The 14,125-nt window shown below is 41.5% G+C and overlaps 1 protein-coding gene across 6 annotated transcripts in view; it reads left to right on the top strand.

Moving 5' to 3' along the window:
- Nucleotides 1–10,065, top strand: part of DYNC1I1 (dynein cytoplasmic 1 intermediate chain 1) — a 235,578-nt gene extending 225,513 nt beyond the window's left edge. For all 6 annotated transcript variants that reach the window (XM_063123101.1, XM_063123117.1, XM_063123132.1 and 3 more), the window contains exon 17: nucleotides 9,282–10,065. In XM_063123101.1, the coding sequence (XP_062979171.1) occupies nucleotides 9,282–9,392 (111 nt within the window). In that variant the 3' untranslated portion in view covers nucleotides 9,393–10,065. The remainder of the gene's footprint in view (nucleotides 1–9,281) is intronic.
- The last annotated feature ends 4,060 nt before the right edge of the window (nucleotides 10,066–14,125 follow it).

Consider the following 14,125-nt stretch of genomic DNA (forward strand, 5'->3'; position numbering starts at 1 on the left):
GAGTTGAAAGAAGTTTAACACCCCTGGTTTACAAGGAAGCTGAAGCCCAAATACAAGTGGCTCTTCCACCGAGTAGCTAAAAAAAAAAGAGTTCAATCTCATGCATACTTAGACACGAAAAAGTCCTACAACTCCCAGAATTCCCCAGGAATGAGGAATGGTGGGAGTTGTAGGACTTTTTCCTGTCTAAACAAGCATAGGACTAAGTCCAAAGAACATTATAATCTGCAAGCACTACTCCCTCTCCATCGCTCCCTTCACTCTTTGAGGTGATGCGGTGCCAGAACTTTGTTTCTCTCCTTCCAACTGGAATGGCCAGGTGTCCTTTACAGGGGACAGTCCTCCGTTTGTAGGTTGTCAGAGGACAGCGCTGTGTTTGAAGGACTACCCAGCCCAAGTCTGCTTTAAAGATAAGGAACCATAAGAAGGGAGAACCGGAGGTCTGGCCTTGTCCATCAATAGTTGGTGCCTGGGCAGCAGACTGAGTAGGCAACGTAGATCTCATTCTACCCATTGTGGTGAGATGTGTTGCATTTCTGTTTAAATTATAGTAGTTATTTCTAAATTTGTACTTATTTATATTAATTCACCTGTTCCAAGTTTATGCAGATCTGTGCCCTCTTTGGGGTGTTGCATGAATGGTTTGAACCACCCAGAGCGCTTCGGCTATTGGGCAGTATAAAAAGTGAAATAAATAAATGAATGAATGATAACCCACCCCCACCCTCAAATAGCAGATCCCTGGATCCTTCTTCCCTTAAACCAACATCTTCCAGGGAGGGGCGGGGGGAATCTGTCCACAGACTATTTGGTCTACGGAATTTCATAGTATTGTACAGCACCTTAGTTTAAAATAATGAAAAGGCCCATTTAAAATAATATCATTTCATAATATTGTAGGGCATATTAATGAGAAACACTGAAAAATTGCATTTAAAATAACAAATTAGCCAATAGGAAAAGTAAACTTATTTCTCAAGTATATTTAGTTGTTTTTTATGCACAGAGTAAAATCAGCCTGACGAGGAAATTGTTATAGCTATTTGCTTCTACTACAGGGAATTGAATGAAAAAGTGCTCAGTGCCAATTTTGGGTTAAAGCTATATTACATTAATGTAATGGTTTAGTTGTTTGCAAAATTCAGCTGAACAGACATGCTTTCTTTCTTACTAGTACCGGCATATGTTTTCTGGAGAAATATCTTTCGAAATAAAAATTCGTTTGTATAATTAATCATCTTTATGATTCTTCTGTGGTTTGAGCCTGTCACGTTCAATAGCAACCTTGGTTGTGACGGAGGACTTAATTATGGTGTTAAAAATTTTTAATGGTTGGTAAAGTTGTGTGTAGTTATAAATGTATAGTGCTATGGAATGCAGGTCTTGATAAGGAGCTGGTTAGCCTAAAATTGCAGCACGTTACAGAAGAGTTCAGGACATTAATTTGTTCCGTAGAAAAGAGGAAACTACATATTTGAACTATAATTTTATGGTATTTGCAGGCGCTTTGGCTGTGATCCAACAGACCGCAAGTACACAGGTTTGGTGGCTTTAAAAAAGCAAGAGATCCATGCATTCCTCATGCGAGTCACACAGATGATGGTTGCTTTTCCAGTGGAAAACTTGGGCACTCACCGTCTTTTGGAATAGAGCTCTTAAATTTGCTACTCCTAGACACAAACACTTGCTTTTAAAATAAAAAAAAGAGCTGCCTCATATTAGGTATACTTATTGACCAGCAATTCAATTCTTACTATTCCTCTAATTTACTGTTACCAGCCAGCTAGTCTGACGTAACTTTGCTCTGTAGCATCGTAATTGAAAAAGGGGAGACTAAGATCATGACCTTTTTTTATGTTATGAAAACCATCTTAGTGGACTCTTCAGTTATTTGAGCATGTTGAGCCAGTCTTGTAAACGGACTCTTGTGCCCATGTAAGAATATAAGGGACCTAAAGCCCTGAACGGTTTGGGACCTAGGAATCTAAAGGTATCTGCCTTTCCCTGCATGATTCTGCCCATTATCAGAGATTCATCGTCATAAGGGGAAGGGATGGAGAGCATGTGCTTTGCATGCAGTGGTCCCAGGTTCAGTTCCTGCTCATCTTTAGGAAGGGCTAGGAAACTTTCCGGCTGAAATCCTAGAAAGCCACTGCCAAACTGTGTAGACAATACTGAGCTAGGTGGATTGATGGTCTGACCCAGTGTAAGGCAGCTTCCTATACTTCTTGTGGTCCCCAGCCTTCTGAAATCTAGCTACCATGGTACTTTGGGGAAGGGCTATTGCTCAGTGTGACCAGTTTCTCTAGGTAAGGTGAGGAAACAAATCCCATCTGAAAACCTGGAGAGCCGTTGCCAGTCAGTGTCAACAATACTAGGCTAGATGGACCAATGGTCTGATTCAGTATAAGGCAGCTTCCTACGTTTCTGTGTTCCTAACTTCCTCCCTAGATATATTTGCCTGACAGCAGGCAAAGTTTGTTCTGATCTCTCATGCACTGAATGGCATTTGATTGTTTTAAAAAATATTTTTGATTCCCCTTTTAACGGGTTGTTTATTTACCTTTTTTGCCTACTAGTGTAGTTTTATTGATATTTCTGTTTTTGGTCTTGTTTATGTTGTTTGCCATTTTGTTGTTTCAAAATTGATTTTGTAATCCGGTTTTGTTAGCTGTTTTGAGGTGTAAGTAAAAAGATTGGAATAAATGTCCAAATGAACTAAATGAAACTCTAGTCCAATACCCGTAAGTAGTGGCTATACAGTAAGTAGTGACGAAGCCTAAGATTTTCCAGAGTCTCAGGCCCTGGACCACAGCTCCGTGCTAGAGCACATATTTTGCATGCAGGAGGTTTCAGGTTCAATTCCTGGCTTCTCCAATTAAATGCACAATAAACATCTCCAGTTTATTGTGCATTTATCATTCCCTGGTCACGGTTGTTTATAGGTTCTTTAGATGACATCGTGGCCCTCCAGTTTTGCTTCTGTGTCTTACCAGCACTTTCAGTGAGTTTTTTTAGAGCAGGGAAAACACAACACTTAATTGTGAAAGCAAAAAAAGCATAATTTCCTCTTGTGTATTTGTGCTATACCACAGTGCCACCTAGAGATTATATAGTGGAAAAGCAGAAGAGGAAATGCTCCTTGTGTAGTGCTCAGATCTCAATTCTACAATAAACAGAAAGTGAATACAGCAGATTAACAGTCAATTAATAGCCTCATGTAGAAAAGATCCAGATTATGGAGAGACCTCAACCTGAGACCTCCCAGAGCTGATGCCTGTCAGGCTTGTCAGTCCTGAGCTAGATAGACAAATAGTTGTCTTTCCATATTCTAGGCAGAGATCTTTCCCAACCTGCAACTCTTCAGATAATAGCTCCCTGTATCCCAGAGTTGGAGGGTGGGGGAGAGAGATGATCCTAGATACATGTCCACCCAAATCCTGCCCCCAACATCCCTGCATACCCAGCTCCAGAAGACCTTTGCGCATTGAGCACAGAAGCCTAGAAAGAGCTCCCATGTTTATGAACGCTGCCTTATCTGGGTTTCCAATTGTGGGAGCTCTATGAGCGCGTTCAGCTGAATGCACTTACAGAGCCCTTTTCACACCGTCATCACGCACAACATGCAAACTTCTACTGGCAAGTCAGTGTGCAGGGAAGTTGGGGCTGGTCTTACGTGAGAGGCCACATCCCCACCCCACTTTAAATCTACGCATGAGCAGGCGAACACCTGCATAGGGCTCGTGTGTATAATATCTACCGTCCAACTGAGGTTGACATTTTATGCATCTGATGAATTGGATTCTAGTCTATAGAAGTTCTATGCCATAACAAATTTGTTTAATGTTTAAGGTGTCACAAGACTTGTTGTCTTTGCCGGAGCCTGACTTACCCTTCAACAGATCATGACCTCTATTTACTATGCAGAATACATAGTGGGCTGCATTCTCTGAAGTGGAGGAAACCTTGTGTAGCTGAGCAGGAGTGAACTGCAGATGGAAGTCAGCAATGGTGTCTGGGCTTCCGGTGACTGGTTCACAGGTCTTTGGGGAGGGGTTGGATGTGTGAGAGAAGCAGACCTGTAGCTTCCTTCACACAATGCATAGTTGAACTATGGAATTTGCCACTGCAAGATATAGTGATGGCCACCAATTTGGATGGCTTTAAAAGGGGGTTGGATAAATTCCTGGAGGAGAAGGCTATCAATGGCTACTGGCCCTGATGGTTGCATGTTAGCTCCAGTATTTGAGGCAGTAAGCCTGTGTGCACCAGTTGCTGGGAAACTTGAGTGAGAGGGTGCTGTTTCACTCATGTCAACAGCTGGTTGGCCAATATGTGAACAGAACGCTGGACTAGATGGACCCTTGGTCTGATCCAGCATGGCTTGGCTTATGTTCTTTCTTTTCAGCCCTATCAGCTTCAGAGTAGTAACCAAGATGGTAAGCCTACTGTTAAAACTCCGGAAAATGTTAGTGCCTTTCCCAAAACAGTGCCAAGGCAGCTTGGCTGACTTGCTCACTTTATCGAAGGGTGAGCTAAATGTTTCAGTTTCAGGATTCAGTAGTTTGGGGAGTGCCTTAACTCTTAACTCTGCATTCATAAAGTTTTATGGAACCATTTTCATATGTGCGTGTGTTGGTGGTTCTTATCTTCACTGGTACAGCAACTACCATGATCTGTAAAGACTCCCCTTGAACAATGCAGAGACGTAGTTCACAGCAGAAGTTAATTGAGATGAAAACCCACAAATGAACTTTATAGAAGGGGTGGTATGTGCAACTCCTGTGATACCTGCTGCGCATTGAACGGAGACAGTCTTTAGCCCGCCTGTGGTATCCCACCCCTTCAGTTAAGCACACCAATATATACACAGAGCTGATTAAAATCATCTGCATGCAGTTTTCTGGCCTCAGCCTCTTTGCCAGTGGTTTCATCCATTGTTAGCACTGATGCTAGGTTCTCTGAAGAGTTAAGCACAGTGGTACTGCAGCTATGTGAAAAGGGTGCCTTTGGTTACTTTGGTGGCCGTTCTCTTCCATATTACCTCCCACTTTGTTTCCAGCCATGTGTGTGGCATTGGGAGTTGCCTGGAAAAATACAGACTTTTTCAGACTATATATAAAGAAAAATAATGAAGGAGTTTTGATACTACCGCAGGATCAAAGCCAGAATAGGTGCACATATATAATAGCATATGCTTGCCCCTACTGAGTTAGCAGCAAAATATCTTCTCTGGCCTCAAATAGAAGCCGTCTCCATAGGGAAAATAAAGACTGTGTTGTATTTGTATTATGGAAACTCAATTACATAGTAGATGTTCCATATGATTTGGAAAGGAGTGGGTCCAGTGTTGCAGTTAGGGTGGGGGGGTTATCTGTATGTAATATTTATTGTTTATCAGCTTTAAATAATCTGTGTTCTCTACATACTTTCATAAGTGTATCCGTGCAGAGAGAGAGAGAGGTGTGTGTGTGTGTGTGTGTGTGTGTGTAAAATAAGTGAATGACCAAGCTGAGATAGTTTTTAGACTGCCTAGTTCAACATTTCAGCTTGCTGCTTTCCTTGAGATCACAACTGTGTTACTGGGGAAGGCAGAAGCCAAAATATTTTACTAAATGTTCTTAAATCTATTTCAGTTCAATCATTCATTTATTTACATATAGTACAATTTAGTGTTTTTTCCAGAGCCTACTCGGTTGCAGTGCTCTTAGTCGCTTTCAAGACTGATTCATGCAGAAATCTTTACATGCAAAACTGTTTACAACACATCTCTTTTCAATATCGAACGTATTTCCTACAGTACATATCTGGGCAACTTCAGGATGGTAAGCGACTGTTTGGAGTAAACAGCTAATAGTTAATACACTCTTGAGACAGGATTTTCTAAAACGATTCTGTTAAATTGAAAGATTACAAGGATGCTGATAAACCACTCTTGGCCTTTATTTTGAAGCCTCATCTTAGTCATTATAACCTATTTGCTTTGCTGATGCTATTGGAGAAACCAAAGTAAAATTAACCCAAATTCTTTTTTGCGGTCCTTAATTAGCCAGCTTTTCAAAATCTTTTTAACGAGCTCTCTTGAAGCCACACAGAGTTTAGAGAGGAATATATAAAAATGAGAACACTGGGATGGGGATTTCTGGTTTCAAATAAAGGTTTGTTTCATTGAAAAATGGAGAACAAAGAGAATGGAATAGATGTGGAAGCAGTGCCACCTGAAAACATTTTTGTATTCAAAATGGAAAATAAAAATGGCACCTCTCCCATGTTCATTTTTGTAAAATGACACACAGAGATAGATGGAGGCTGAAGGCTGGGAAATGGCACCCCCTCTGGAATCCATTTCCTGAGGCGACCGTGTTACCTTGCTTCAGATTGAAGGCAGTCCTGAACAGAAGATTTAAAACTGCTGGCGTAATAACTAGAGGTTTTCCAAGCTATAATAGTTTCCCAGTTAAACAGAGCAATCCTAAATTCTGGAGTGGGCTGAGACTCCATGGGAGACTCCACTGCATCTCACAGTGGTCGGGGGGGGGGAGTGTTGCTGATTTATTTGCCCACTTTTAAAAAAACACTTTATGGGAGGAAATTAGCTAAACCAATGGGAGGAGATTAACAACACCAGCTCTACGGCTGGCAGAGTTTCTGGGCCTGTCAGGTGTGCGTGTCAGTGGAACGAGTGGGGTTAGGATCCTGCAGAGCTATGGCCTCCCCTGATACAGCCCTATTCTGACCCCACTGCCTGAAGTGTGAAGCATCCTATGCCCCTTCATCCATCCTCCCAGGGAGCCCAAGTTTCCCCCCTTAACGTTGTAGTCCAGTTTCTTTTGATCTAGATTATTTGTTAGAGACCATAAGTGGTCCTAGTTTCTATAAATGCAGACAGGTATTTGGGTGATGGGAGCATAGCTTGGATGTGGAGCTCATGTGTTGCATGCAGAAGTTTCCAAGTTCAGTCCCTGACATCTTCAGGCAGGGCTAGAAGAGGTTCGTGTATGAAACCCAGGAGAGCCACCGTCAGTTGTGGTTGTAGTGAGCTAGATGGACAATAATAAGGCAGTCTCACATGACAATGAACATGCCGCTAGTGAACGTTGTAACTTCCTACAGCTCCTCCTGCGTCTAGAAAAGGGCCGTTAATATGCTGAAACAGTGAATAGACGACAATGGAAAAGCAAGCAGGTTTTGGGGGGCAAGCCCATAGGGCAATCTGCACTGCAACACTTGGCATGTATTACAAGGTTTGAGTAGCTTGTGAAGAGTTTTCTCTGGGGTGTTGCTTCTCATTCCCCTTGAAAACAGTGCTTTAGCTGTGGGTATGGTTGGAGGAGTTCTTGGCTGTGTATCTTCTGGTAAATAGCACTAAATATATTATATTACTATGTCCTTTGAGGATATTGGAGAACAGTTTAGAAGTCTGCTACTTTTGCAACGGGATTGCCCCATGAGCGCGTGCTGACGTGGCTTCTCCAATACACACAAAGAGCTCCATTACCCATAGAATCTTCATGGAACTCATATGGAAAGGTGGCAACAAGAATGTACAGGCAGACCTGCCTCTTCCATTGAACTGAATGGGAAAGTCTGCTCCTATGCAAGCCTGGCGTGTGCACTGCAGCACATTTGGATTATTGGATTGTAGCAACTACATTTTAGGACTGCGTGCCAATTAAGACTTTGCTCACAACCTTCTAACCAATGAAATATCCCTTTATAGAAGGTGCCTAAAAGGATAGCATGGTTTCATGGGCCATTAATAATAAAATGCACAAGCAGCACACATGCAAGCAGATACACCGAGTACTGCTCCATGTCTTGAAATAGGTTCATCCTACCCCGATGCATAATATCTTTAAACAAGCATCCAGGGACAGATTACAGACTTTACAGAGCTATAAAACTTTGCATGGGTAGTTTAAATTCATGTTGACATCTTTTAGAGTCTGAGTCTATGAAAACATATATAGAGAAAGCAGTATGGTGATTGTTTCAATCTTGTTTTGCATTATCTCTCAACTGGATTCGGCTAGAATGGGTTGTGGGGATTGTCCAGCCATATCACTAAAATGCTCTAGCATTCTTGCCATCTGAAAAACACAGCCTGCTTGCAGCACACTTTTTGTCATGTCTTAATAAAAAGAAAAGAGAGGGGAACAATTTTACCAAGCATTTTCAATTCTGAGTGAAGAACAAAAAATCTGATCCGTTGCATATTTGCTTGCTGTGTTTCAGAGGTGCTTAGCATTTTTATTATACCCTTTTCTGTAGAGCTGTGATTTATTTCCTATAAATGAGCCAGACTAAAAACCCAACCAGCACCACAACAAAAACACCCTGATATCAACCATAGGGGCTGCATAATGATTTTAGAAAGATTCTGTGGGGTATGAGTTTTACCTGTTTCCAAACCATGCTGTACCTCCATTCTAGCTGCTGTATGATATCACCATAATGGGTCCTGCTGCCACTATTGCAGTATTTTGATGATGTATAGTTATGGTCCATGCTGCAGTGGACATGTCGCTTCCAACCCAACACTCTCTGGGAGCAGAATTCTGTGATCCAGGGACAGCACAGTTGGGTTTATCATGCACAAAAACGACTGTAAAGCTTTTGCAGTGTTGCTTTGCATTCATAAACCCCATGTGAGGCATTTATTTGTGCTAGCATTGCATTGCAGCTTTTAATACTGTATTATAGGTCTCATTTTCCAAGTTCTCTGTTTTAGGTAGCCATGGCTCAGGCAGGCTTACTGATGTCTGGTCCCATGGGAGGTGGCATGTTCCTGTGCTCTTCAGCTTGGTGGTTGGCTCCCATATTTAATTTTAGTATATGTACATCCACACTACTTGCATAGAAGCCTTTATTTTGTAATTTGGGAGTTGCGTAGCCTCAGTTCATATTGGCAAGTTAAATGTCATCATTGCTGAGGTGCATACAATTGAAGCACACACACTTGGATCATGGTGACTTAATAACACTCAAAAGTCTAAATTAACTTACACTGGGCCTACTTCATGTCAATGGATTAACTAGAAAAGGCTTTCAATGATTTCAAAGGTGCTGTTCACATTTGATTCAGCATTATGCAATTTAGATCCTTGTAAAAATGAGCATAGGTGTTAAATCCATCCCTCCAGCTTCATTACTCTAAAATAAGAAGCTGGTTGTGAAAACATCCCTATAGATTTTTATGATTGAGGAGGGCCTTATGGAACAAAACATCATCAGCCAAGTGCCTTAATTTCTTCATGCTGTTGTCCATTTAATTCTTGCAGCTTGCTATACCACACAATGACGAGTGGACTCGATTTGCCCGGACTCTGGTGGAAATTCGGGCCAACAGAGCTGACAGTGAAGAAGAAGGAACCATGGAAATATCAGCCTAGAAGAAAGGTGCTCTCCCCTCCGCTTTATTAGTTACACCCGTGTTCAGTGTCAAGTCAGTATTGTTGTGGCTTTTGATGCCAGTGTTCATGCTGGCATTATTCAGAGTTCCAATTCCTTTACATTAATCATGCTGTGCTTAGAGCAGTCTGAAAATATCCAGAACATTTTAATGCTTCATATTTCTTTTTTTGAGACATTACGAATGAGAGGACAAATGAAACCCAAGTGGGTTCAGTTGTTGCCTTTTAACTACTTTAGTAGCTGCAGTAACTAGCTAGAAACCTCTGGATAAACTTGGGCTCACAAGCATTTCTGGCACAGTCCTATTAAATCCATATGAAGTCAGATATTATTAGGTGCAGATGTGGTGTGCTTTGCGACATGGGACTGGGCCAAAGACTTTAGATGTGGTGTTTCACATGGTGACTTACATTATGAATGGATGTACTATACGAACATTGCTGCTCCTTATTTATTGCGGTGTGCTGCATGGAACATATTTATTTGAAAGCATTAAAATAAACGATCCTAAAGCATGTGCATAACGAGCAAACTGCATTGTCTCCGCATGCCTGTTGGGGCTATGTTGAGTTCCAAATAACAATTACAGGATGTCACTTTGTACTAAAATGAAATCTGTAAAAGGCTGTTGAATAAATTGAACTTTTTAAAATTGGCTATTATTTCTGTGTACTTTAACAATATTTCATGTACAGTTGGTCACAGACACTTGTTACAGAATATCACAAGTAAAATATGTCAAGGCTATGTTATAGTCATGTGGGTTACTTTTTCTACATGATAAAATTATTTCCATTATTGGCAAATGAGAGGATTGTGACTGCTAGAATAGTAATATATCCACCAGGTCAACAATTTCTTAGAGTGATAACGGGAAATATTACTTGCTTTTTGGGGCATTTGTAAGAAAAAATAAAACTTGATCTTACTGGTGAGATCTGTGGACAACTTCAGATGGTTCATGTTGATGAACCTGCATGGAAAATAAACTCTGATCTGATGCAACTACACAAACAGGTAGAACTTCCTAGCATCAATTTGTTAAGGCACATGGGCTGGATGGTTGTGTGTACGTTAACCTGCACAAATCACTGACAAAAAGCTGCGTCTGTCAGTGCATTAAAATCCTCCCCACAGAACAGAACAATGGTTACAGCCATACAGAGGAAGGAGAGCACTTGCCTGAACCAGCCCTGACCTCCTAGATAGTGGAGATGATCCAAAATAGGAGCCTTGGGTCAGTGGAAAAGAGACATGATTGACAGTGCCTGATCTTGAAGGGTAGTGTTTGGATACAGGAGGTGAAGCTCTGAGTAGGCTCCTGAGTCAGGATGTCTCAACCAAACCTGCTCCAACTGTTCCAAAGGCGCTAACCTAGGCATGAGCTTTCACAGACCTATCCCAGGCATTAACTAAAAGGGCACATTTTGGCTCAGCTGCTTACAATATTTTTTCTTCATACTCCTTAATATATTTATCTGCCAATTGACAGCATCATTCTTGTCCTTGGACTTTATAACATTACAGGTAGTAGCTATAAAAACTTTACTTTGGCCAACACTGGGTTGGGTCAAACTTCAGTCATACTTAGAGTAACTCCATTGAAATCAATGGGACATAAATTACTCTAAAGCTAGATCCAACCTACTGTTTTCAGGCAGTAAATAGTAGGAATACTTTGTAAAGTACACACTACAAGTGGTTAAAAACACAATTTGTTCCAAGTGCTGTTTCTGGGTTATTTACTGTATTTTCACTTCCCCGGAGAATTCCATAATGAAAGCATCTTGAGGTTTACTTATTTCTAAACCAGCCAGTAATTTATTATATATAAGCGTTAGATTTAAAGTATGTTCTCTACTATGAGCAGCAGAGTTAAATGTTTCAACTAACAAAACAATGCTTACATTCCTGAAGCAGCATTTTTATGGTGCTTATTTTCCCCAGTGCAGACCTAATCAGGATTGAAGAGCTGAATGCGCAGCAACTCAGTAAGGCTGTATTCACCTCCGTTTTCTAGAGATGCCCATGTGCAAGAGGTCTTCTCAGCCCAAACTACCTCGCAGGGTTGTTGTCGTGAGGGTAAAAGTGGAGAGGAGGATTACATATGCTGCCCTGGGATCCTTGGAGGAAAAAATGTAAATAAATAAATACAAAAAACTGGAGAGCCATGACCACTCAGTGTTGACAATACTTGGGTAAAAGTACCAAGGCTCTGATGCCGTATAGGATCGCTTCCTATGTCTACTCAGAAGTAAGCCTGGTGAGCGCAATAGGACGTATTCCCATGTAAATATGTATAGGATAGAAGCCTTGTCTAAATGTGCAAATTAATAATTTCTACATTTCTAATGAAAAATTTAGAAATACAAAACAAACCGGTATTTAGGTCCCTTAATTTTTTCAAGCAAAGGGAGGGAAAAAGCTGAAGGTGCAAAACAAACACAAGTGAGAGGCATAGTGTTTTGTTTGCTTGAGTTTGGTAAGCATATGGCTGGTGGGACTTTTCTTGATTCTCCAAGGTCCCCCCAAAATGGGGAGAAGGCCTCTGGAACAGATAAGTCGCAAACAATGTCTTATTCCACTGTCCAAGCTCTCATTCCCTCAAAGTAGGAATGAGCAGGCCAGAAGAGACCAGTTGAGTCAAAAAGGAATGCGTCCATGAGACAGATAGTTGGTAAGAGGTCTGTGATGGAGAGAGGTCTCCCACAAGAACTAAAAGGCAGAATCACACTGTGCTTATTCCTCCCCACATTGAGAATCACCACACACACACACACACCAGTGAGCGTGTATCACCAGTTCCCGGGTGGAAGGCACACCCGGCCAACAGAATGAATGCAGCTCTGCTCCACGACAAGGAAAGGTTAGCACGCGGACAGGTTCCCAAGCTAATCAGGACTCTTATGTTTTAATCAAGCCATAGAACTTTAATCAATCAATTCTATTAAGTCAATAAAAATGGAAGCACTGGAAGCATGCTTTGTTCAAGGACATAATTTGTGGACAATTTGATCCTGTTAGTGGCTTTATTTAAAGCTTTTTTTAAAAAAAAAATCCACAGCCATGTCTTTTCTTTATTAAAAACCCACGGCTATATCCATTTTATAAAACGTAAGCTTTTTATATTGGTGGTCTAACAGCATGGGAGGAACAGGCAGCACGGCTTCCGTGACAGATGGCTTGTCCTGCAACTTCTCTCCAAGAACATGTTGCTGTATTAGTCTGAAGTGAGCAAGTGCTAACCTCTCAGTGACTTTCCTTCACTCCGGATCTTGCTGCACTAGATGACAGAAATGGGTGCACACAAAACCAAAGCCTCACATGATGGTCTGAATCATCTGAATTAGTTTTCGCTAACAGGTTTGCAAGTCAAAGTAGTAAGAGGGATTTGCAGAATACTGATACAAAAACAGCCTAGGCAAAGCAATCCTATGGAGAGGGAGGAATGGAGTTCGAGAAACTGTCTTCCCCAACACCCTGTCGGCTTACGCTAGCAGGACAGGAAGTGGATGAGGTGGCTTTCCCCCTTTTTTATTGGGGAGTTTCTGGCAGCTTCAGGGTGGGCTTAGCTCTCCCCCCAGTTTACCAGGGGTGTGGGAGAGCTTTGGATCCTATAGAATACCTCCTATTTCATTTACTTATTTTAGAATATTTATTATACTATTCCCTATTTTAAAAAAATCCCAAAGCAGTTTACTATAAACAACACCTCAGCATAAAGCACAACAAACATTTTTATACTCTCTGATGTTGGAGAAGCGTCAAGGTATTTCACTCATCCCTTGGAGGGGGAAATCTATACGATCCTATGTCCTTGGGATTAGGGATCACAGGATGGCAGTCTAAAATGGGTAAATTTCAGAAGGTATTTGATATTACCTTCTCTTGGAAAGAGGTAATGGAACAGAGTTGTGTGTTTTCTAAAGTAAAAGTTATTTCAGGCACGAGATTGACATTCTAGTGGTACATGGCTACATCACATTGCTCACATTTCACAATTTCAAGGGGTGGGAGAAACCTTCTGGGAATAGAATCATAGAATAGTAGAGTTGGACGGGGCCTATAAGGACACTGAGTCCAACTGCCAGCTTAATGCAGGAATCCACCTTAAAGCATCCCTGACAGATGGCTGTCCAGCTGCCTCTTGAAGGCCTCTAGTGTGGGAGAGCCCACAACCTCCCTAGGTAACTGGTTCCATTGTCGTACTGCTCTAACAGTCAGGAAGTTTTTCCTGATGTCCAGCTGGAATCTGGCTTCTTGTATCTTGTGCCCATTATTCTGTATTCTGCACTCTGGGAGGATCGAGAAGAGATCCTGGCCCTCCTCTGGATGACAACCTTTCAAGTATTTGAAGAGTGCTATCATGTCTCCCCTCAGTCTTCTCTTCTCAAGGCTGAACATGCCCAGTTCTTTCAGTCTCTCCTCATAGGGCTTTGTTTTCAGACCCTTGATCATCCTCATTGCCCTCGTCTGAATTGTCTAGAGAGTTACAAAATCCAGTTTTATATTTTTTTAAAAAAATGACACACTGTGTCTTTCTAGAAGGACATCCATCTAGAAACACTGTAAAAATAATAACTAAAACTGCTTCCAAGGCTGAAAGCAGCATAAGAAGCAAAGGGGTTTATTCCATCCCAGACCACCTCACTCAGCCCACTTAAGCATGTCCATGCACAGGGGACTGAGCGGAGCATTCTCATGGCATAAA

The sequence above is a fragment of the Elgaria multicarinata genome, chromosome 1 (assembly GCF_023053635.1).
Source record: "Elgaria multicarinata webbii isolate HBS135686 ecotype San Diego chromosome 1, rElgMul1.1.pri, whole genome shotgun sequence".
NCBI lineage: Eukaryota > Metazoa > Chordata > Lepidosauria > Squamata > Anguidae > Elgaria > Elgaria multicarinata.